Genomic DNA, 21,718 nt, shown 5'->3' with positions numbered 1-21,718 from the left:
CATAGGGCTGAAGAAAACAGGAGGAAGAAGAAATTATAGGGGATAGAGCTTAATATGCATTGGGTAAGTGCAAAACCTGAACTCACACTTTGCTTTAACTTTTGCTGACGATGTTAATCATGTGGCTGCAGATGTGAGGGATAATAGGATGGGAATATGGAAATGTTTGGGGCCAGGATAGAAGCAAATCTCAGGGCTGCTTCCTGCGCTGAAGGCAGAGGAACGGGCCAATCCACATGCCAGAGCTCTGGAAGAACTGGCCCGATGTCTTTAACAGGTCCCTCAGCCAGGGACAGGAGCACGGCAAACTGTACAGAAGTGAACTGATTTGGGCAAGAAGAGGCATGAAGGTTTCAGCTTAATAGCATAAGGACAGATTCAGAAAAAAATGGTGAAGGAAAGGCTAGTGAAAGAGAGGGAGGTAAATGGCATGAGATGAAATGGGTTTATCACACCCATTTATCTTTCTTGGGCAAGGCAAGCTGCAAGCCATTTGCTTAGTGAAGGAAATGGGGTGGATATCACCTCTCTGGATTACATTGCACATTTCATATGGTGCCACGTGGGAAGTTCTTAAGAAAAGGGAGAGATGATTTTGCACAAGGTATAACCCCCTTAAAGACCTGGTGTGAGAGCAGCAGAGCTGTCAGGCTGGAGGGCACTTACCTGGGGAGTGTTGAGCATCACTCTGCAGATCTGGCAAAGTGCTTTTGTAAATGAGCTTGGCACTAATGTTACTTGAGAACTGGTGAATTTGCTGATGACAGAAAATATGAAGCAACCTCAGGAGAAAGGAGGCTTGAAATATTACACAGAGAAAGGTAGATTGCAGAAAGTGGTGGTCAGAGGCACAAATGACCAAAGCCTTTCCTACAAGCTCCTTGGCAGTTCAAGCTTTGATCACCAAGTGACTGACTTGTCAACAGTGGAAATAGGAAGTGAGAAATGCAATCCTGGAACACAGCAGGAGAGGTGCAGCCCAGGCTGCACTGAAGGCTGGGATGAGCTTGAGGAGAGGCTATCTCACTCCATTTTGCAAAGCAAATACTGTGAGCATGAGGCTTTCTCCACATAAACACTCCCAGGAAGGGAAGAGAGAAGAGCTGAGGTGCTAAGGGCCAGTGCTGGTACAGAATAAGTGATCAAAAGGAGGCATCAGATATTTTGATCAGAAGATCATTACCAACCATTTGACAATGTGGTTCTGGAGTGGCCTTCCCACTGCAGTCATGCATGCAAAATATTGAATTGCTTTGAGGATGGAACTTGACAAGGTCATGATAAGGATTATATCACAGGGTGCCTTTGATAGGAGACCTGATAGCACAGAAGGTCCTGCCAATTCTAAGCACAAAGGTAAATGTTCTGTAAGCCTCTGTCCATATAAATATAGAGCATGTGATTATATACACACAAAAAGCAGGCACATGATTTATTAATCACAGGACCTCAGCTTGTCAAATAATAATTACAAGGCAATAACACACCTTGTTTTAATAAATGGCTCCCTAAGATTTTCTCCCACAGTAAACCAGTAAAAAGGGTCAATTATTCTGAGGTGGAGGTGGCATTTTGTGTTTCTGGTTGTTAGCTTTTAAATGAACTCACCGTCTGGAACTCTTAAATCAAGTACTCCCATTTTTCTGCACATTTCACAACTTCAGCCCTTTCCAGTAAAGCGTCTTTTCAGATGCGTGGTTGCCCTTTGTTAAGGCAAGAATGAACAGATGACAGCGGCAGCACGGAGCAGACATGCCCGGAACAGTCGGACGGAGCGAAGCCGCTGCTGCCGCTGCCAGGAGGGCGCACTCGGAGCCCTGAGCAGGGCGGGCTTCTTGTGCAATGCGAGGGGCAAGTCCTGGGAAGCCACGACAGAGACGGGAAGGCAGTGGTTCGGGAAAGGGTTTATGCAAAGCCATGGCAGTGGGTGACCCCTCGGTGTCCGTGCTCGGGGAAACGCAACGCGATCCCTTCTCCGAGGACGCCCAGCCCCGACAGGCCCTGGGCACCCAGGGCTGCAGCGCTGCCCCGCTCCCGGCTCCCGCATGGAGCTGCACGAGGGTGCTCAAATGAGCTCTAATTACTGAGCATTACCAAAAGTGAAGGCGTGTTTCAGTACCCTTTCAACCTGGAGCTGACGCTGCCTGATGAAGAAGAATGGGTGTGCTGTGTTTGCAGTTCATTTCATGAAGGCACCTTAGCAGAAGATGCAAAATTAAAAGTAATCTGAAGGGAAGGAAAGCAGAAGGCCAAGAGACAGGCAACTGAACAGAGCAGATTGATTTAACAGATATGATACATTTTTGCTGTCTGCATTATGTGTGGAAATTCTTATTCCAAGTGACACAGTAACAGACTCGACTGTAATCAAACAGCACTGCTGAGGTGTCAGGAGCACAGATGCTGCCTATCGAAAATATTTAAAACAGAAAGTAAAACTTTGAAAAATCCGCAGTGGGGAGCGCAAGGGAAATGCTCGGTGGCGTTTCTAACCCAAGGCAACTTCTCTCTGCTTTTCACTGCTCTCTCTGGTGCGGGAGGTCGGCAGCCGTGCGTGAGGCAGCCCAGCGGCAGCTCGGGCAGGGCTCGGTGAGCAGCGGAGGCCGGGCAGCCGGGGCAGGGCAGCGCGGACACGCGGTGTGCATCGTGCGCCGGGCACGGCACGGGGGAAGGGCCGCTCCACGCCTTTGGGGCAGCTCCAGCCAATGGATTCCTCCCCTGGCTGCTGCGGGAGGGCTTGGCCTGCATGTGAGAAAGGGAGGGGAGAGTTTGAAAACAACCCAGCAGGCTCTAAAGGAAGGAAGACTGCTGGAGAGTGGCCTGCTCGCCTCCGTGCGAGCGTTTTGCTCCAGGTGATCGGCGGCTGTGGGCTGGAAGCGCGGCCGGGGCCGGCGGCCGAGGCGCGGCGCAGGTAACCCGGGATGCGGAGCGGGGGCCGGCCGGACACCCTCACCGCTGCCTCCAGCTGCAGACACTCCCGAAATGCTCCAAACAATTTGGGAGATTTTTTTTTGTTAGTTTTTTTAGTTTTTTAGTTGTTTTTTTTTTTTCCTTTCTATGTGAGGAGGAATTTTGATGTTTTGTTTTCATGGGGCTTTGGTGGTGTGTTTGCTGTTAATATGTCTGGGGTAGGGAGGGAGGGAGCGAGTAGTTCTCTACAGCTCAGAGGTTAGCATGTGATCAGCTGTTTTCTACTTATTGCAGGCAGCTTTGAGGTTAGAAAGGGAAAAAGAGGTGATGTCTATTAGTAGGCTGGTTGATACAGTGGAAAAATACAAAATGTATTTCATGCACATCAGCTCTTTTTCAAGTCACAGTGCTTTAGAAATCGGAAAATATGTGCAGATGAGATTTTCAGTGATTGATAGCCCAGCTGCTAATAGAGATACTCAGCAGAAGAAAGAAAAACTACAAAATTTTCTTGTCTGGAGGTGTGCTGGATGGTTTGGTGGTTTTCATCTTCTTTTGATTACTGACCCAGCTTTAGGCCTCTTGGAAGTGATCCAGACCTAAACTTTAGCAGAAAATCCTTTAGCAGTTTTCCATGGTGCTTTAAAAGGTGTAATTGGCATGATGCCATATTTTGTGCCATCTTCTCCTGTGCAGGTTCTGGTTACTGTTTCAGCCTCTCTGTCACCTCTTTCTTCTTTACAGAAAAATCTCTTTAAAGCCCCACTCTGCCTTGCAGGGAAAGCTGAAACCCACCATCAGTGTTAATAGGTAGATTTAGTTTCCAAATCTCGGTGATGACACTGTGGTGGTTTGCTTGGTATGCACGAGTCAGCAAAGGTGCAGAGAACAAACCAGGAACTATTTTTTGATTGATGGAGAAATAACATCTTTTAAAGCTGCCTCTAGGTCGCGTGTGAAAAAAATCTTGTGTGAGCACGTTGGACTGTTCTGACTTGAAAAAGTCTGCAATTTAGTGTCTTCATGAGCAAGAAAGGTTTTCTTTCTGTCATTTAGCTGATGGGGAAAATATCGTGAAAACATGGCAATCGTGTTGCACATTCTTTTAACAGATTGTTGTCTGAGATCTTAAACCTATTTTGGATGATTCATGCAGAGCCAGGCCAGTAAATTAATTCAGAGGCTCTAACACCAGGGAACTTTGGCTCTTATTTCAGGCGGAAGTGTACCTATGTGGAGTGGAATTAGATAGGAAAAATATTTAATAATACTACAAAAGTCAAGTCATAATCTGGTTAACTGAGGAGGTTACTCTCGCTGGCAGCTGGAAAATCCTGCTATGCACAAGTACCAAAGCAGAAGGGATTTGTATTTACTTCCCTCATTGCATGGGCTCTCTGGAGTGACAAATTAGGGAGAGAAGATAAAGGGTGAGCTGAGTTTTGAGGAGAGGCCTGAATGGAGGCAAAGCACATGACAATTAGAGGAGACTGTCATCTCTAATTAGGTGTGTGCCCTCAGGCACTTCGTACAGAGTAAACAGGAGGGTAAATGTAAACTGAAACAAGGTGGGAAATTTGGAAGGCTGTGGGCCGTCATGCACGGTTTGGTTGTCAATTCCAAAGCTAATCCTTAAACCTGTGTTGAGGGTTTCGGCAGGGCCGAAGGTGGCTGTGAGCAGCAGCGATCCCGCCGGACAGCGGCCGCCCTGCCCCGGCCCCGTCCCCACGCTGAGGGAAGGGCTTGTGAGGGAGGCGGCCAAAGGCCTCAGCTCCACTTCTTGGCAGAGAGACACACACAGATAAGAGGTCATAGGTTATTTTTTCTGATGGTTTTCTTCAGAAAAGGCAGAAAAATTGACTTTTAATTAAAAATGTAGAACAGCACGTGGAGGAGGAACCAGGCACAGCTGCCGCGTTTCCGCGACCGCCCCAGGGCTAGCACCCAGCACCCAGCACCCCCAGGCGCGATGTGAGGAGCCGCTCTCGCACATCCCGGGGGCTGCCGCTCCACACCTGCCCCCTCGGCGGGCGGGCTCAGGCGATGCTCTCCCGGGGCGGGCGCTCCGGGCCGCGTCCCATAGGGCAATGGAGGATCCGGCCCAGGGGCGCCTCAGCTCCCCGCACCAACGGCTCCTTCCCGCCCCCCGCACCCACCCGCGATGGTCTCGCCCTCCCCGCTCTCCCCCGGCCGAACGCGCGCCGAGCCCTGCCCGCCGATTGGCTGCGGGGCGGGCGGCAGCCAGCCAATGGCGGCGCCGCGGGTGGCCGTGTCGCTGGGGCAGAAAACGCAGGCAGGCAGGGGGCGGGCGGGCGCGCGCGCGGGGGCGGGGCCGTGTGGCGGGCGCGCGCACGGCCGGCAGCGGGAGCGCGCGCGGCGGCGGCTGAGGGGACTCGGCCCGGCCCGCGGCCCTGAGGGAGCGGCGGAGCTGCGGGCGCATCCCGGGAGCTGCGGGCGCTCCCGGGCCGGGGCAGCCACTGCCAGGCCCTGCCTGTGCGCCGGTCCGGCCCCGGCGGCCTGAGCCCTCGGCCCCGCTCCCGGCGGCCTGCAGCCCTCGGTCCGGCGGCCTGAGCCGTCGGTCCCGCCCGCTCCTCAGCGCCGGCGCTGCGCCGCCGTTGGTCCCGGCCGGCGGCACGGGTTTGGTAGGAGTACCGAATCTTCCCGTGGCTTTTGTGTGTGCGCCTGCGGAACAGCAGCTGCTGTTGGCAGGTCTCCAAGCTTCGGTAACGGGGGGGTGTTTGCCTAAAGTTAGCGAGAAGAGAAAAGTGCATGCTCTGTGAAAGTTACTCGGGGATGCTTTGCCCCTCGGGAGGTCTTGATAACTTTTGGAAGCTTTGTCCTGCTGCGTGTGTTGTTCTAAAGGTCATTGTGCCTGCTGAGGTAGATTTGCCTGTTTAGATGAAGGGCAAGAAATGGTAGTGGGTACAGAGCACCGAACATGTTTCATCGGTGGATTTCAGTGACTTAAAAAAATACCCTTGTCTTATGAACTACTTTAAAAGTACTGTTCATGTCACTAATTCGTCTTAAAAATTGCCATGGTGTTTATGTTCTGCCTAAAGTGGCTTCTGTCCATTTTGTTCCTGTATTATCTCTTCCAAGATGGATTCTGATGTTTTAAAGGCACTTTTGCAAATTGTGTTCCATAGTTTTATCAGTAGTGCTGTATGATGTAAGTCTGCAAATGAGAAAATGATGTGGTTTGGAGACAGTGATAAAATCCCAGCATCCTGAAGCTCCAGAATCTTCTGGTTTGAGTTAGTGAGAAGGTGCATTGCTAAACTGAGAGTGTATCTCCTATCTCCTGATCAGTGTGACAGCAGGCTGTAAGGCTTGGATATTCCATCATGCTTGTTATAATCAAAGCAGGGTGCTGAATCTCAGAGTGGTACTACGTGGAAGTTGGGTTGTTATTTATTATGTTGCCACAGGTGGAGGATTTCAGCTAAGGTCCTGTACAGGAAGAGCATTTCTCCCCTTGACATATAAAACTTGGTTACAAATGATGAAAGCTGTGATTATTATTTAACACAGGTTTTGTCCTTTTTTTGTTTTTTTCCCAAGAGGTGGACAACTGATGGAACGTTCCACTAGGAAGGACAAAGCTGTTCTTTCAAGGTAGTTTGTGTGGAGTAGACTGAGACCTGCACAGAAAAATATCTCAACCAACAGTGACTGGAACACTTGAGAACTCCTGAATGATTGCTTGAGGTAACTCACGAAAAGTGTTGATTTAAAAAAAATGTGTGGGGCAGGGAAGACTTATTGCACAAGGCTGGGAACTGTTTGGTTGGCATTAGGAAATACAGGACCATGACAGCTGAATGCTGTGCCCCAAACCAGAGTTTCTTTATTGCCAACGGTCTGTGATGAATCATTTGCCATCAATGGGTCTGTGGCAGGCAAGTGGGCATGAAAGGGGAAAACCAGGGAAGAGAAAAGGGGAAGGGAATGCAGTTGTTTGGTGTCACAATCTTGCCACTCAACAGTGAACAGTTTTCAGGGCAGCAAAGAATGAGACGGGGCAAAAAGGGCTCCTGAATTCCTATGGGACAGACACAAATACCAGTAATTCTCCAAGGCCTGTGAAGGGATTTGTGAAAATGTTGCAGGTGAAGAAGTGTATGAGGGAATTCTGGCACTGCTTAATATTTTGTGTACATAAAGTAAAGATGGATGATGCCATCCTCTTCACAGTAACATGAGTTGATTTGGAGAATAGCAGCTACTAGGAAGGGGGAGAAAGAGGAGCCAAAAAGAGAAGTGTTAAAATGAGAACTTTATCCCTTGCAGATTGAATGGTGGTTGCAAGGAGTGTTTGAAGGGTGCAGAAGCACAGATGTGAAAACTTGATAGCTGTATGTACACATACAGCAAAACAAACACCGTGTCCTTGAGGGGGGGATCAAAAATTAGCTTGTTGTCTAAGGGCTGGGCTGAACTCCATATGTTGGTGCCATTTTATCAGCATCACTCACATGAAGAACGTTTCTCTTGTGGGTGCAGTTATAACACAGTTATTGTACATTCATACAGATAACCACTTGGCAGAACAGGACAGTCTGAGTTGATAGAGGTGGCTTTTATCAGCTATAAAAAGCTGTGTACATGGGGCTGTTAGCCTTAAAATAACGGCTCTTGTCCCATTTATAAGCAGCAGAGCTGACAGCTGCTAAGGCATCCAGCCTTAGGTGTGCTGGAGGGTGGTGCCTCTCTCTTGCTGCACCATTTACCTTCCCAGCAACTTTACAGCTGCTTCTAATAGTTAATTATAACTGAAGCCCTCCCATTTTTATATTTTGTGAGTGAAGCCTTTGCATTTCACTTTGATCTAGTGGTTTTTGTTCTTTAAACTTCTCTGTTTCTGTTTAGGCCTTGGAGGGAAAACATTAAGACTTTACATTTCACAGTCAGCTCTCTTAAGCAGCTATGGAAATAGAGAAGGAACACATTTATATTACCCCAACAGGTAAGTAATATATTCAATTGGTTTGAGTTTTTTTAAACTTAAAGTTGCTTAGCTGACCAGAAGGGTTCTCTGTAGAAAAAATGCATCACCTGAGAATTTTTTTAACAATACTGATTTAGAAAATAAAATAATCAAAACCTTACAGAATAATTCCTTCAATTGTATATCAAAGAATCCTGCTCTATTATGTTTATTTAAGTTTTATTAAAATAAAAAGTTAGCATTTCTGTAAGTTACTGGGTAGTAGTTGTACTTTTCTCCTTATCATCTGAGTTCAAGTAGTGCTGGTGTGAAGAAAAGGATAAACTTAAAAGTAAAATGTGTAGGTGTGTTTAAATTCTGCTTTTATGCAACAATCTACCTTAGAATTAGGGGAAACAAATGTTGAAGGGCTTGGCTGGAAGTGGGCTGGCATGGGAAAAATTTAGGAAGTACTCATTAGAGACTGCCATGAAATGGACTCTTTTGTCCATATCACACATTTGTTTTATGATGCTTAGTCAAGGTAACACACATTCATGTTGTTTTCTGTATCTTTCAAAGGTTGTGATGGTCTGCCCTGACTCTTTCGTGTCAAAGAGATTTTAAATGTTTTTTAGAATAACATGTATCTATTTTAAGATGGTGGGTAATGCAGTTGAGGTGGCAATATACTCCATATGATTTCTGATATTTAAGCAGAATTAGGTTAGTGCAGAAGACACCTTGGTTGTCACCATTTTAGAATTATATATGGCTAATGGGTGGAAAGCTGCAGCAGAGCTGGGTTGGCAAAGTTTGGACAGTTAAAATTGGTAGAAGGCTTTGTTAACAAAGGTAGCCCATAAAAGCACACATTTTAAGTGAGCCTGCTAGGCTGAATGGCAGGGTAATGAGATAAATTTGGATAACTTCTTAATATATAGTAAGCAAAGTATTAAATTTGATTGAAGACTGTTGCTGCCTATATATGTATATGTTATATGAGGTGAAAATAAGAAGCTAGAAGGAAGATCTGCACCATTTGATAGGTTCTTATTATTTTATTTTATTATACAAGTTTTTAGAAAATAGTATGTGTGTTTAGTCTGTTCTTTGATGCCTAACTAGGTAACTAATAGTGGAGGACCAGTTGGTTACCATATTATGGAGAAAGAGGCTGCAGCTGGAAGTTACAGTGTTATATAAAACCCAGTGTAGTAAGAAATATTAATTCTTCTGGGTTTCCTGTGGAGGATTTCTTTTAGTCTTGAACCTGAGATCAGGGCTGTGTAAGGAGGTTGGTCTGTAGCCTCCCTTTTAATCCTTAGCTGTCAGAGTCAGGGCTGACTTGTGTTAATTGTTGGCAGTTTCCTTTGGAAACTGAGAAAGGAGTAAGTGGTCTTTGAAGAGTGGAGTTTCTGGACAGCCAGAACTCAGGTCTAAACTAGAGAAATTCATGGGATACTGAGCATGAAGAAGAATTAGAGTGGATTTGACTGAGAGGAGCTGGTTGTTGCTGATGGGGTCTCCTGGGGAATGAGAGGAAGGAAACCTGTTTGGGTTTGCTCTTTTTTTCCCCTCTGTTAGCTTTATGCAAATCCTTCATTGTTTTATTAAAATGTTAGACAAACAGAGAAAGCCGCTTGTGAGAAATCTTTTCCTGGATGTGATGCATGCTTTTCTTTTTTAGCTTGCTGCAAGCATAAAAGGAATGCTTTTGTGGGAGTAATGAGTGGAAAGATGAAGCTTAGCCTGGAATGGCTGCACTATTGCTTAGCTGTAGCATTCACATCTCTGAACACCAGTATCTAAATGTTATTTCTTTGATCACAAAGGAGGCAGTTCCATCAACTTTTGCTCTGCTTAATATAATCTTTGATATGGGTAAATACTTGGAGATTGGCAATATTTTATTAGTCCACTTGGCTTTAAAAACAAATGTTTGTGAACTTGTTTCAAAGTGAAAAAGCACACAATTCTGAGAAATATTGCCAAATGCAGGTTGCTGATGAGCAGGTATTGGAAGGGTGAATTAATATGTTAGCTAAGTTCAAATGTAAATTTTGAATACTCTTCATATTCTGGGTTTATGGCAGCGAACTCTTCTGTAAAGCAGTTTTGGAAAAGCAGCTTCTTCTAGTGCCCTCATCTTGCCCTGCTCGTGTTGGGGCTGTGGGTTGTCTTTAGTGCTCTGCTCAGTTCTGAAAAAATGGAGAACTGTGTAACAGAGAGCTGAGGCTGTTCTCTGTCTGTGTCTTCTAATTTGCAAGGACTCCCAGGGTACTCACTGAAATGTAAATTGATTCTCAGGTGCTTTTTCTTTTCTTCTTTTTTTCTCTTTTTTTTTTAAATCTTGATTAGTTAAGAAGGGGAAGAATAGCTTGTGAAAGCTTTTGTTTATAATGCTCTAAATAAGACATTCTGCTGAATCAGACAGCAGTAGTGGGGGACAACTTAACTTTGTGAAGTAAGACTTTAGACCTAAACATTAAATGTGCTTCCTCAGAGAGTGGAGTTATTGTATATCTCGGTGCTCCGAGGTATTTACATATCCTCAAGTAGTGAGAGAGTTTTTTGTTGGGTACAAAACAAATGTATTATGTGATTGTGTTGTGTGTAGAAGCAGTCTTGACAGAAGCTACAGTGAGAGACAGTCCATAGAGAAGAGAGATCCCACTGATTCACAGGACTGTATATTCTAGGAGTCTTCATTACCAAGCTCTCCAGGCTTTGTAGTGAACAGCATTTTCCCCCCATAACTTCAAAACCAAAAAATAAAATGAGTACTGTTTTAATTTTCTTCTACCTCTAAATTGTTGCTTTTCTTGCTAGTGAGCTGTGTTTGAAATTCCTTTAATTGAATAAGGGGAATGTTGGTTGACGACTTAGGGAGTTAATTTCACTTTGGTGATGAGTCTTGTAACATTGGTAAGTTCCTACAGAATTTACTGAATTGGCAGTTTCATTTGTTTCTAAATCAAGGGAAGAGTGGGAGGAGTGAGAACGAGGCACTTAGATCTATGCACTTAGGAGTTGGGATAGTTTTGTTTCACAAGGGTGGGGTTTTCTGTGGTTTATGTATTTATGTATGGTTTTATTAATTTGCTCTCCAGCTCTTGACTTCTGCTCTGTTTAGATTGTGGATATTTTGTGCAGGGGAATAAGGAAGTCCTTATTACTGCAGTATGCAGACATACCTTAAAAACAACCTTTGCCTTTACCCTGTTGAAAACAAGAGTTCTATATGATCTTACAATCCTTTCTAAGTGGAATGTGTTTTGGTATTCTGACATAAAACTGTTTAAAACTATAAGATTTTTTTTTTTAAGATTTTTTGTCTTCTTTTTAAGAACTTGAGAATCTGAATGATGCTCCATTTTCTGGTGATGAAGAAAATGGTGGGTCTGAGGAACGAAAAACTGAAATCAATGGAAATTGGATTCCCGCAACTTCCATTACTGAAGCCAAAATAAACGCTAAAGCAAAGAGAAGGTTGAGGAAAAACTCCTCTAGAGATTCTGGGAGAGGAGACTCTGTCAGTGAGAATGGAGAGACACTGAAGGTTGGAATTGTACCAACGAGCCCAAAGGGGAAACTCCTGGACAGGCGATCCCGCTCTGGAAAGGGGAGAGGTCTACCAAAGAAAGGTGGGTATGGCTTAGTGGAGAGAGTACAATCAGAAAGATAAAGGTTTGTTCAAAGCACAGTGCATTTTTTTTCTGCTGGGAATTATTTTAATAAATCACAGTCTCTGTGCAGGCTTTTGGCCCTTTATGTTTAGTGGGTGGCAATAGCAGGTGGCAGCAAATCTGATATGTCAACATCTGTCTTTGAGGGAATTACATTTCCTTAGCAGGCTTAATACACAAATCTGAACTGCTCATGGTTCATGGGACTGTTACTAATGCAAATTGAAATAATGATTGTATTTGAAAATACCGTTTCAACCTTCAGGAATTCCTGTGCAGTCCATACTGCTTCTAATGTCTTTCTGCAAAGTGATGCAAAGTGGCTGAGGAAGTGGGAACTTGTCAGACAAACACACACTCTTCAGCATGTGTTTTTAGTCAGGAAATGGGCACAAGCAGTGAAAGAATGCTGTGTTGTACTCACAAGTGTTGTTTGTAAGCTGGTGGTCCTTACTTAATCTCCCATATTTTTGCCAGGTGGAGCAGGTGGTAAAGGAGTTTGGGGAACACCAGGTCAAGTGTATGATGTGGAAGAAGTGGATATTAAGGATCCTAATTATGATGATGACCAGGTATGCCAATAGTTTCTTTGCAGTGTTGGTTTATATTTCCTTTTATCAATTTCAATGGCCTTGTGAGTAACATGAATGTCAGCCTGGCTACACTGAAATGCTCATTTTTATGCTCAAGAACAGATTTTTGGCCAGTAAAAAGTCAGCTGGTGTAGAAGTCACAGAGTAATACTCACAAATCTTATTGCAAGCCCTCTTTCTGTGCCTGAGTAAGCAGCATCCCTTTCCCACGTGTGTTCTCCACTGCTGTTTCCCACAGAGGTGGATGTTGCAGTGCTGCTCCATATTGCACACAAACACTGTGTTAAAATTGCAACACAAACTTGCTCAAGTGGGGAGGTTAGTGGGGACAGTGTCCTTTATAATAATATAATAATCCCTGTATTTCCAGCCTGCCCAATGTCTTGTCTGCTTGGTGTAAACACTTCATGAAGCTGATAGCTTGGACAGTTTGTTGACATATGTTTAGAATATGTTATGGAAGATTGTATCTTACAGCCACAGTACTGAGAGAAGGGGAGAGAAAGCAAAGCTTGTTGAGCAGAGGGCTTTCCATCTTTGAAAGGGAAATGGTGATTAGGAACACAGCTTGCTGAAGTCTCTGAGATCAGATCAATTGCAAGACAGACCATCAGTACACTCTGTGTGACATGAGCAGAGCAATGGTGGTGTCCTTTGAGTAGAGGCTGTTTGCTGTAGCCATAGCTGCTGAAGGTATGGTATGTGAGAATATCAAAATCTTCTTCCAGGATCAATTTTCACTAAAATTTGACACTTTACATTACATTAACAGAAACAGCCATTAAAATGGAGCTGACAAGTGTATAGGACAAAGTCTAATGAAGAATGAGCATTCTGTGGAACTTTGATATGATGGACGGATAGGTTTTTTTATTTCTTCCATACTTCTTGATCATGAAAAGTTTCTTTCCATTAAACATTGGTTGAAAAACGTCTTTGATCATATGTCTTTGTTCAGCTCTGTAATATTGCTCTGATTGCTGCTTCTGTAGGTGCAGAATAGGGAACTAAATTAGAGTGGGGAGATGTGGTGCTGCTGGAGCTCTGCAGGACAGGTGATACATGAGGCAGTTGCTGTGTGCCTCTTTTTTCCCCTTCAGGGAGTGCCTTTGCTCACTGATGTTGTGAAAATGCCTTTTCTGTGATTTGTGCATGGCACCACCTGTCTGGTCACAGAGTCACCAAGGAGGAGGGAACAAGGCAGGGCTCCTGCCCGGGACAGGAGTGCCACTTGCAGGGGAAGGTGCTGTGGCACAGCCAGCTCTGCTGGGCTGGGCCAGGAGCTTCTGCTGCTCTCCCTTCAGGATGGAGGCACTTGGCCTCTGCTCCTGTGGCATCAGCTGAATCCTAGGAACCCAGTTTGGTGTGTTTACCATTGTTTAACAGTAAATTCAGCCTTTCAGTTAAATTGAGCTAACAGTAAAGTCAAAATATAAAGAAGTATGACAGTTAGCCACCTTATCTGCACTTCTATAGTAGAGACAGAGTCTAATGTTTTTTGGCAGAATATTGACTACCAAGAATGAAGTATTAAGGATTAAAAGCCCACTATTTTGATGCTATTAGTGCTGCATAAGTTGCAAGAAAAGACAATAAGGATATCTGCTTCTGTTGTCTTTTAAAACAGGAGAACTGTGTCTATGAAACAGTAGTTTTACCTCTTGATGAAAGAGCATTTGAAAAAACTTTAACACCAATCATCCAGGAGTATTTTGAACATGGAGATACCAACGAAGTTTCGGTATGTTATGTGCCTTTTTATTTCTGTGTGTTAGGGGTCAAAGCTGTAGCATACAGGGTAGTGCAATTGCCAGCTGTGAATGAATTTATAGAGAAGTTTGCAAGAAATGTACTGTAAGAATAGCCAAGCAGTTATACTAATTATGTGAGCAGAAGCATATATGTAATTGTATAAGCACATAAATGTATATTTGAGGTCTATTTATATATTTAAATAATAAAAATTATGAAATCTCACTGTTTTGTTTTTCAAATTTTATCTAGGAGATGCTGAAGAACTTAAACCTTGGTGAAATGAAATACAGTGTGCCAGTGCTGGCTGTTTCCTTGGCATTAGAGGGGAAGGCCAGTCACAGGGAAATGACATCTAAGCTTATCTCTGACCTTTGTGGGACAGTAGTAAGCAAAACTGATGTGGAAAAATCCTTTGATAGACTGCTCAAAGAACTACCTGAATTGGTGTTGGATTCTCCCAGGGCACCTCAGGTAAATTTGTAAATCTTTATGTCAGTAGTCAAAAGCTTTTTGTGGCTGAAATAGATCAAATAAAATGAAATACTCTGTGTTTTGAAAAATATCAATTGGTTTTCTTACTGTCTGTAATCCTCTCCCAGTTACCCAGGCTGTGTTTTCACTTTGAAACAGCTCATTTAAATAAAGCCTGAAAACCAAACACATAATTATCTACTTAAAATTTCTTTGAAATTCAGCATTTAATTAAAAACGTTTCTGTTGTGTTGCAGTTGGTGGGCCAGTTCATTGCTAGAGCTGTTGGAGATGGGATCCTAAGCAGTACCTACATAGATGGCTACAAAGGCACTGTGGATTGTGTCCAAGCAAGGTAATTTCCTTACTTTCTCTATAGTTTTCTATTCCAAATGTCAAGGATAATGATCAGGACTTTACAGCTTCAAAATAAATCATGCACTTCTTGAACTTTTTGAACTTTTTTTTTTAATTTGAAATTTAAAAAAAAAGCCCAAAAAACCAACAAAATCCAGAATGACTCAAGTCAGAAGAGAAACAATGAATTCTGAAAAATGTATGAATACATTTGAGTTATCAGGTTTGTTGTCCAGCTTATGTTCAAGAGTGAAAAATGAGCTGTAAGAAGAAGTGGTTATGGAAGGTTTTGTCTTAGAAAAAGCTTTGATGTGATTAATGGGTAAATATAGCATCAGGGCAGCTGCTGTAAATATATTGTGAAATACACAAGGGATTAACTGTTTTGCCTTGCAAAGGTTTGAAGCCTGTGCAGTGATTTCCGAGACTTTCTCTGTAACGCTCTGTTTGTCGAGAAGTACAATTGTTTTCCATGTCAGTGTGAGAAGTTTGAAGGAGCAGTCTCTGACAAAGAGGGATGTTTTAATAATGAGTCATGTTTTATTTTTCTTACCCCCATAAGTGTATGTTTCAGGCTTGATATGGAGGTGCTGAACTCTTGTTTCTTCCAGAAGTTGCATTTGCAGCGATTATAGTTTGGCACTTTCAGAAGGAAGAGCAGTTCTTAGCTGCCTACCTTGGGGGCTCAAATTGAGAAAATTGTCTGTCACTTATATAAATGTGTCCTGTGATTTGAGGGATTGTAGCCTGCATTCTGCACATCTGGGATGCTTTGCTGCCTTTGTTATTTCTTGGCCAGTCTTTCCTGCTCATTAAATCTTGGTGAATAGAGTTATTGTTATTGGCTTGCCCCCAGCGTGAGGGCTGGGAGAACTGTTCCTCCTTTACATGGACGGTACATACTGTATCCCAGACTTCTTTTTGTCACCTCACTTCCCTTTTTATACTTTTTTTCAATAAACTGGCAGGCATCCCTAGCTTGTGCTATTTTTCCAACTACATATTTACCTTCTGAAGTGTTTTCTTTGGCTTAAATTCTCAAGGTTTCATAATTCTTCAGACCGAAATGGAAAATAGTATTTCAGTAGAAAACTGTTCTTGAGCGTGGCAGCGACTCAGGCCTTTTTTGTTTGAGATCTACCTGCCAAGCTGCATTCTTGGAGGAGTCTGGATACAATCCATGTCTGCATAAGAAAAACATTCAGGTGTTTTTTGTGAGGATGTTTCAGGTTCTGCATTGGAGATTTAATCTACTGCCATCACAGCATTGTTACCTGTCCTTGGTATGAGCAGCAGTGTAAGGTGACAGAAGGGCGATGTGGGGAGTTCATATTTTGCTGGTTTTATGATCTGGATGGTCACCTGCTAACCCTGACCCCTTCCCAAAGATCTGGTAGCTTTGTCTGAGGATCTGTGGCCATGGGGGCAGTTGCAGGTGCATGAATGGAGTTCTGTGATGAGGTTTAAAGCTCTGCCTCTGCCTTTAGAGCTGCGCTGGACCGCGCCACGGTGCTGCTGAGCATGAGCAAGGGAGGCAAGCGCATCGACAGCGTCTGGGGGGCTGGAGGGGGCCAGCAGTCTGTCAAACACCTGGTCAAAGAGGTAAGGCCACAACTCCCCACTCTCCTGTGGGCTGCTGCTCTGAGCTTCTCTGTTTGGGGTAGAGGGAACAGGGACGAGTATCCCATACTAAAATGATGTCTTACGTCATGAGTGTTGGCTTTGTAGATAATTTAGTTGATTTTGTAGTATTTGTCACTGGTGGGAGCATGCTAGTACAACATTCTGTATTGCAAGTATATGTTTATCTTTGCTTCAAGCAAAACTTGTAAGCATTCAGATTTTTAAGACCTCACAGTATAAAGTGATGAAGTAATTAAAAGAGCCAAGATGAAACTGGCTAAACTAGATAAACTATTATATTTTGGCATTGCTGATCAAAAGCACAGTAATAACTGAAAAAAGAGAGAGGAAGAAAGAGGAATGTTCAGAGATCCATGCTATAAAGTAAGCATGTTTAAAGGAAAAGGTCATGTTACAATTTCTAGGTTGGGAGCCTAACAGATGATAGGAGGAGGCATTCAAGGGAGAGGATAAACTTAATGCCACCCACATGCTCCTTTTATGGTGACACACAGCTTATAAAACAATGATTTTGGTGTTTCTGTATCAACACTGTGGATAGGTATTTGGCTTACACTGTGTTTCAGGTTACTGATAATGTCTCCATTTAATTAATGCCTAAATTTAATTAAATTTATAAAAGCATTGGCAGCAAGTTTGAGGAACTAACTTGCTGCTGGGTTGCTAGTGGATTATCAAAATGGTTGACAGCTTTTACATTTTATCTCTGATTAGTGTTGGGTTTTTGTTTTCAATTCAATAGATTGATATGTTGCTGAAAGAGTATTTGCTTTCTGGCGATGTACTGGAAGCAGAACGCTGCCTTCAGGAACTGGAAGTACCCCATTTTCACCATGAACTTGTATATGAAGTAAGGAGAAATCAGGTCCCTTTAATAATTGTTGGTGTTTTGATGTGGGCATGCAAATAATATAACTGGCATCTGAAGCTTAGGTTGCTTGCTCTGTTATTTGAATAACTAAATTGTTTCATGTAAAGTTAAAGGTTTGTGTGTGCATTGTGCAACAAGTAAGCTGCTGCTGACTCTGGGAAGATCCAGAAGTGATTTCTGGGGGTTAAATAGTTGAGTTCAGATTATTATAAGTTCCTGAAAATAAGAGCTCAGTTTATTTTCTGCTGAGGAATAGCAACAAAGAAAATCCTCCCATGCTTTGTTTTGGTGTTTATTTCCTTCTAGTTTCAGATATCTGGGTATTCTAATGGGTGTTACCTGTTTTTGTTAAGTTATAGAGCTTCCTTTTTCAGGGTGGGATTGTTTCACCCAGCACATTTGTAAAAGCTTACATATTTCAGACCCAGCCTATATGGGAGACTGTTCCCATTTGTACTGTTTTTTCTGCCAAATTGAGAAATGGTTGTTTACCAATAAAGCTGAACACCCACAATCTACAAAATTTTCTTTTCAGTAAATTGACTTGTAATAGAAAATTCCTTCACAATAGAACTACAGAATCATTTCAGCTGATGGGGGTTGTGCAGGATTGTAGATTTTAAGCTTCTGGGTCCTCCTAAAATCACAGATAACAAACCCCCATGGATACAAAATTAAAATCCCTTGGATACAAAATTAATTTCACAAAATTAATTAATTGCCATCTGTACTGCAGCAGCCATATGGATATAGTCATGTAGTGCTGAAACCAGAGAGAGAAAGGCAATGCTTTTCACTCTGTCTAGTCCTTTCTGGTTTTTCATACCTTTTATCTTATCCAAAGGATTTCATTAGTTTTTCTTTTCTAATAATAATAATAAAAATATCAAACTGAAGGAGTGAGTGCATGTAGCAAATGGGCTTTTTTACCCAGAAAATTCATAATGACACATTCAGTCCTTTCTGTACCTCATATGCTCACACACCTTGTACCTGAGCCAGTGTTTTCATTTTAGTCAAAACACTTGCACGGTTTGTTTTAGGCCATTGTACTGGTTTTGGAGTCAACTGGAGAAAAGACCTTTAAAATGATACTGGATTTGCTGAAAACTCTGTGGAAGTCTTCTGTCATTACTGTGGACCAAATGAAAAGAGTAAGTATGGCATTTAGAGAACTTTGTATCAGGTCTTCCAAAATTTCCAGCTGCCCTTATGCAGTTAAATGGTTAAAACTAATAATCTAAAATGCTGACATACTGCTTCATCTTTTAAATTTGTCTTTTTATCTGGTAGTTCTTTGTAACTGAAGTAGTACAATAAAGGCCTACTAATTACAAATGTCTAGTAGAGCAGTATAAAAACCAGTGTTTTCAACAGTTGGAACCATCTGTGACTTCTCAGGATGAGTACAGACAGCAATTCTGTCCCAGGGCAGACTGGAGACCACACCAACACTTGCATAAAAATTGACCCAGCTGTGTTGCTGGTGGGAAGTGATGAAGTCATCTCTGTTTTCCCCAGTCTCCCCTGCTGCATAAACTTGTGTTGGTCATTTGTGGCTGCATTTTGTGTGCTTACATGGAAGACATTCATTTTCTTCCCATGTTACTGCCCTTGTAGCAACAGGCAGGTTAACATACAGATTTCAAACTGTGGATTTCTGACTTCTTTAGAAGTTAAAAGTTCAGGTTGTGTTTTTATATGGATATTTGTATAATGGTATGGGCTGATATTATATACCTTATTTCTCTGCTGACTTATAGCTGCAATGCTTTAGGTTTGTGAAACCATATAAAAAAAATCCTCTGGAATGCAGAAGGGTATTTAAAAACATAGTAATAAATCATAAAATAAGCCAATGATTATGTGAATCCTTACACTGCAGGGCTATGAACGGGTTTACTGTGAAATCCCAGACATTAACCTGGATGTGCCACACTCCTATTCTGTGCTGGAGCGCTTTGTGGAGGAATGCTTCCAGGCTGGAATCATCTCCAAACCACTGAGAGACCTCTGCCCCTCCAGGTACTTCTTTCGTTGCAGATAGGCAAAGGCTTTTCATTCCTGTCATAGGGGACAGAAAGCAGCATCTGGGGACCTAAGTGTTGCTGATTGGAAACTGGAGGATGGACCAACAGTTGGACTGGAAAAATATGTATTAAGAAGCTGCACTGATGTGAATCCCAGGTAGCACCCCTCAGTGCTCCTCAGAGGATAAAGGCTGCCTCTCCTCAGGTTTCCTGATTTGCTTGGTAGAAATCAGTGCAGCACCAAGCTGGAAGATCCAGGTGTCACAATGGTCCATGTAGGTGACAGAGGAAAACTGTCAGTTATACTGGGGAAACGAAAAAATAATCCTTTAGAAATGGTTTAAACTTACCAAAACAGCATGAGTAGAGTTCTGAGATGAGACAACCAATCCTAATATTTACATAAAAAGGAACAGGACACTAATAGGGGATAAGCTCTGCACACCCCATTCCTCATATCTGTCCTGTGATTTGTTTAATGCTTTTGGAGTTTTTTTGGTTTTGTTATGGCTTGGTTATTCGTAGCATAAATGATGCTGTGTGAACTGTACCTAAGCAATATGGTGTTACCTCCCTACTGGTCACAAAACTGTTAAAAAGTTTCATTTCCTCTGGGGAATATATGTAACTTTTTAGTAGTATATAAATACTATTATTCACAGTTTTATGCATTGGGAATAGTATATATTTGACAGGTCTTTTCTATTTTGGGTGTTTTGTTAGAGTTCTTAAATGTGATAAATTTGGATCTTGGAATGTTAGCATCTTTATCAAGAACAGCCTCCATTTGTGGACTTCACACTTAAAACTCTGTGTGTGTGTGTGTTGGTATGAAATGCTTTGCAGGTTTGGGTGTGTGGGAGGATAGAGAGTCATCACTGCATCAAAAGCTTGATTATGCTTTGGTTACCATTTATATGTTGAGAGGCATTTTTGGTTTATGTACTTCAGTTTTAAGTAGAAACCCACCATTCCTAGGTTTCCAAACCAGCATTTTTAAGCAGCTGAGCTGACATTGTGATCACTGCTAACCCTGCTGAACTCACACTTTATATTTGACTTCCAAGACCCAAGGGAAGATTGTCCTCAGCGATAAAAACCAAGCAATGCTACTGTAAATGACTGAAAAGAGACTTTGTACTTTCTTACAGGGGCAGGAAGCGTTTTGTGAGTGAGGGAGATGGAGGTCGTCTGAAGCTGGAAAGCTACTGAAAGTGAGACTGCCTCCTGCAGCCCTGCAAGGGAACATAGCTCCTATCCATGTATACAGCACGCATGCTCCTCTGGTGTGTGTATGGATGCACCTCTGGGACTGACCAAATTTAACAGTTGCTTAGCACAGTTCGTATTTTTTTAAGAGCACATGTTTTGGGTACAAATTGTTTTCTTTTTTTTTTTTTATTTTTAATAGTTTTGTAAATTTCAGGAAGAAGTGTTCTTTCTTTGGGCATATAGTAGAACAACTAGCCACTCTGCTGTGGTGGTGCCTTGAAATAAGCTATCTCTGTATGTGCCATGTTTATGACCTAATCATTCCACGTGTGCATCGATGTCTGACTGCCGCTCGCTCTTTCCAGGACAGTGCTGTCATCATAAAATCACTGGTTTATACAAAGCTTTATTATAGAAGGGTCAAGTTAAGCTGCTGTGATCCCATTTCCATTGCTGCTAAAGAAATACTGTGCTTTGGGAGTTAAAAAAAATTAGCAGTTTCTTTGTTTTAAAGAGCCCAAGAAAATACAGCTGGGGCACAAGACTAATTCATCTGTTTCAGGGCAGAACACTGGTTGGTTTCAGCCCCCATGTACCAAACTTGTCTTTTTTTCTATGTAACTGGAAAAGTGAAAAGTTCTGGTAAAACATATTAAAAATATTTTTTGTGAAGCTCTTGTTTCTGCCTCCTTTTTATTTATTTTAAACAGAATAAATTAAGCAGTACATCTAATGCTGCCCTTTGGTATTGCAATCAGGAGGAGAGCACAGAATAATTAAATTCATGGCAAATGAGTATTTACCAGAAAGTTTTGGAAAACACGACTGACTTGCGTAGGAGCGTCCAGGCTGGCACAGATACTGTGAACCTGTCTTTGCAGCAGAGCTTCGTGCCAGCCCTTGCTCAAGAACAAGATGGATCTAAGAATGATTCGCTTCCAGGAACTCGGTAGAGCCTCTCCTTTGTTTTTCAGTTTCACGTCAATATTTCAGGTGTTCTGAAATGCTGGGAATAGCCATTCCAGGCCGGGAATAGCCTGTGCTCTAGGAGCCAAGCGCTTCAGTGCTCAGGTGGGTCCGGTAACCCCGGCTTGGAGCAGGGGATGTGGGACTCGCTTCCTCCCGTTTGTCTTTTCTGGTACCTCTAAAGACGCGTTTGAAACAGCGCCAGGGCAGCGACCAGCGCAGCTCCTACACGCCCGACGCGCGGCCTCCCCGCCCAGCCGGCACCACCGCCCGCGTTCAGGCCGCGCTCA

At 43.0% G+C, this 21,718-nt stretch overlaps 1 protein-coding gene across 4 annotated transcripts; it reads left to right on the top strand.

Moving 5' to 3' along the window:
- Positions 1-2,823: 2,823 nt before the first annotated feature.
- On the top strand, positions 2,824-21,134 carry PDCD4 (programmed cell death 4). Of its 4 annotated transcripts, none has more exons than XM_063163211.1 (13): positions 2,824-2,911; positions 6,475-6,621; positions 7,783-7,879; positions 11,191-11,487; positions 12,007-12,101; positions 13,750-13,863; positions 14,127-14,348; positions 14,606-14,703; positions 16,193-16,307; positions 17,092-17,199; positions 18,264-18,374; positions 19,106-19,245; positions 20,402-21,134. In XM_063163211.1, exons 3-13 carry the CDS (start codon positions 7,840-7,842, stop codon positions 20,460-20,462), a joined length of 1,401 nt encoding a protein of 466 aa, XP_063019281.1. In that variant the 5' UTR covers positions 2,824-2,911; positions 6,475-6,621; positions 7,783-7,839; the 3' UTR covers positions 20,463-21,134. The 4 variants fall into 4 exon arrangements, with proteins under 4 accessions (XP_063019281.1, XP_063019280.1, XP_063019277.1 ...); XM_063163210.1 differs by lacking the exon at positions 2,824-2,911 and adding an exon at positions 5,419-5,552; XM_063163207.1 differs by lacking the exon at positions 2,824-2,911 and adding an exon at positions 5,483-5,619.
- Positions 21,135-21,718: the final 584 nt, after the last annotated feature.

Source organism: Melospiza melodia, chromosome 9 (genome assembly GCF_035770615.1).
Source record: "Melospiza melodia melodia isolate bMelMel2 chromosome 9, bMelMel2.pri, whole genome shotgun sequence".
Lineage (NCBI taxonomy): Eukaryota > Metazoa > Chordata > Aves > Passeriformes > Passerellidae > Melospiza > Melospiza melodia.
The sequence above is the reverse complement of the archived record's forward strand: the minus strand, read 5'-3'. Positions and strand labels throughout refer to the sequence as shown.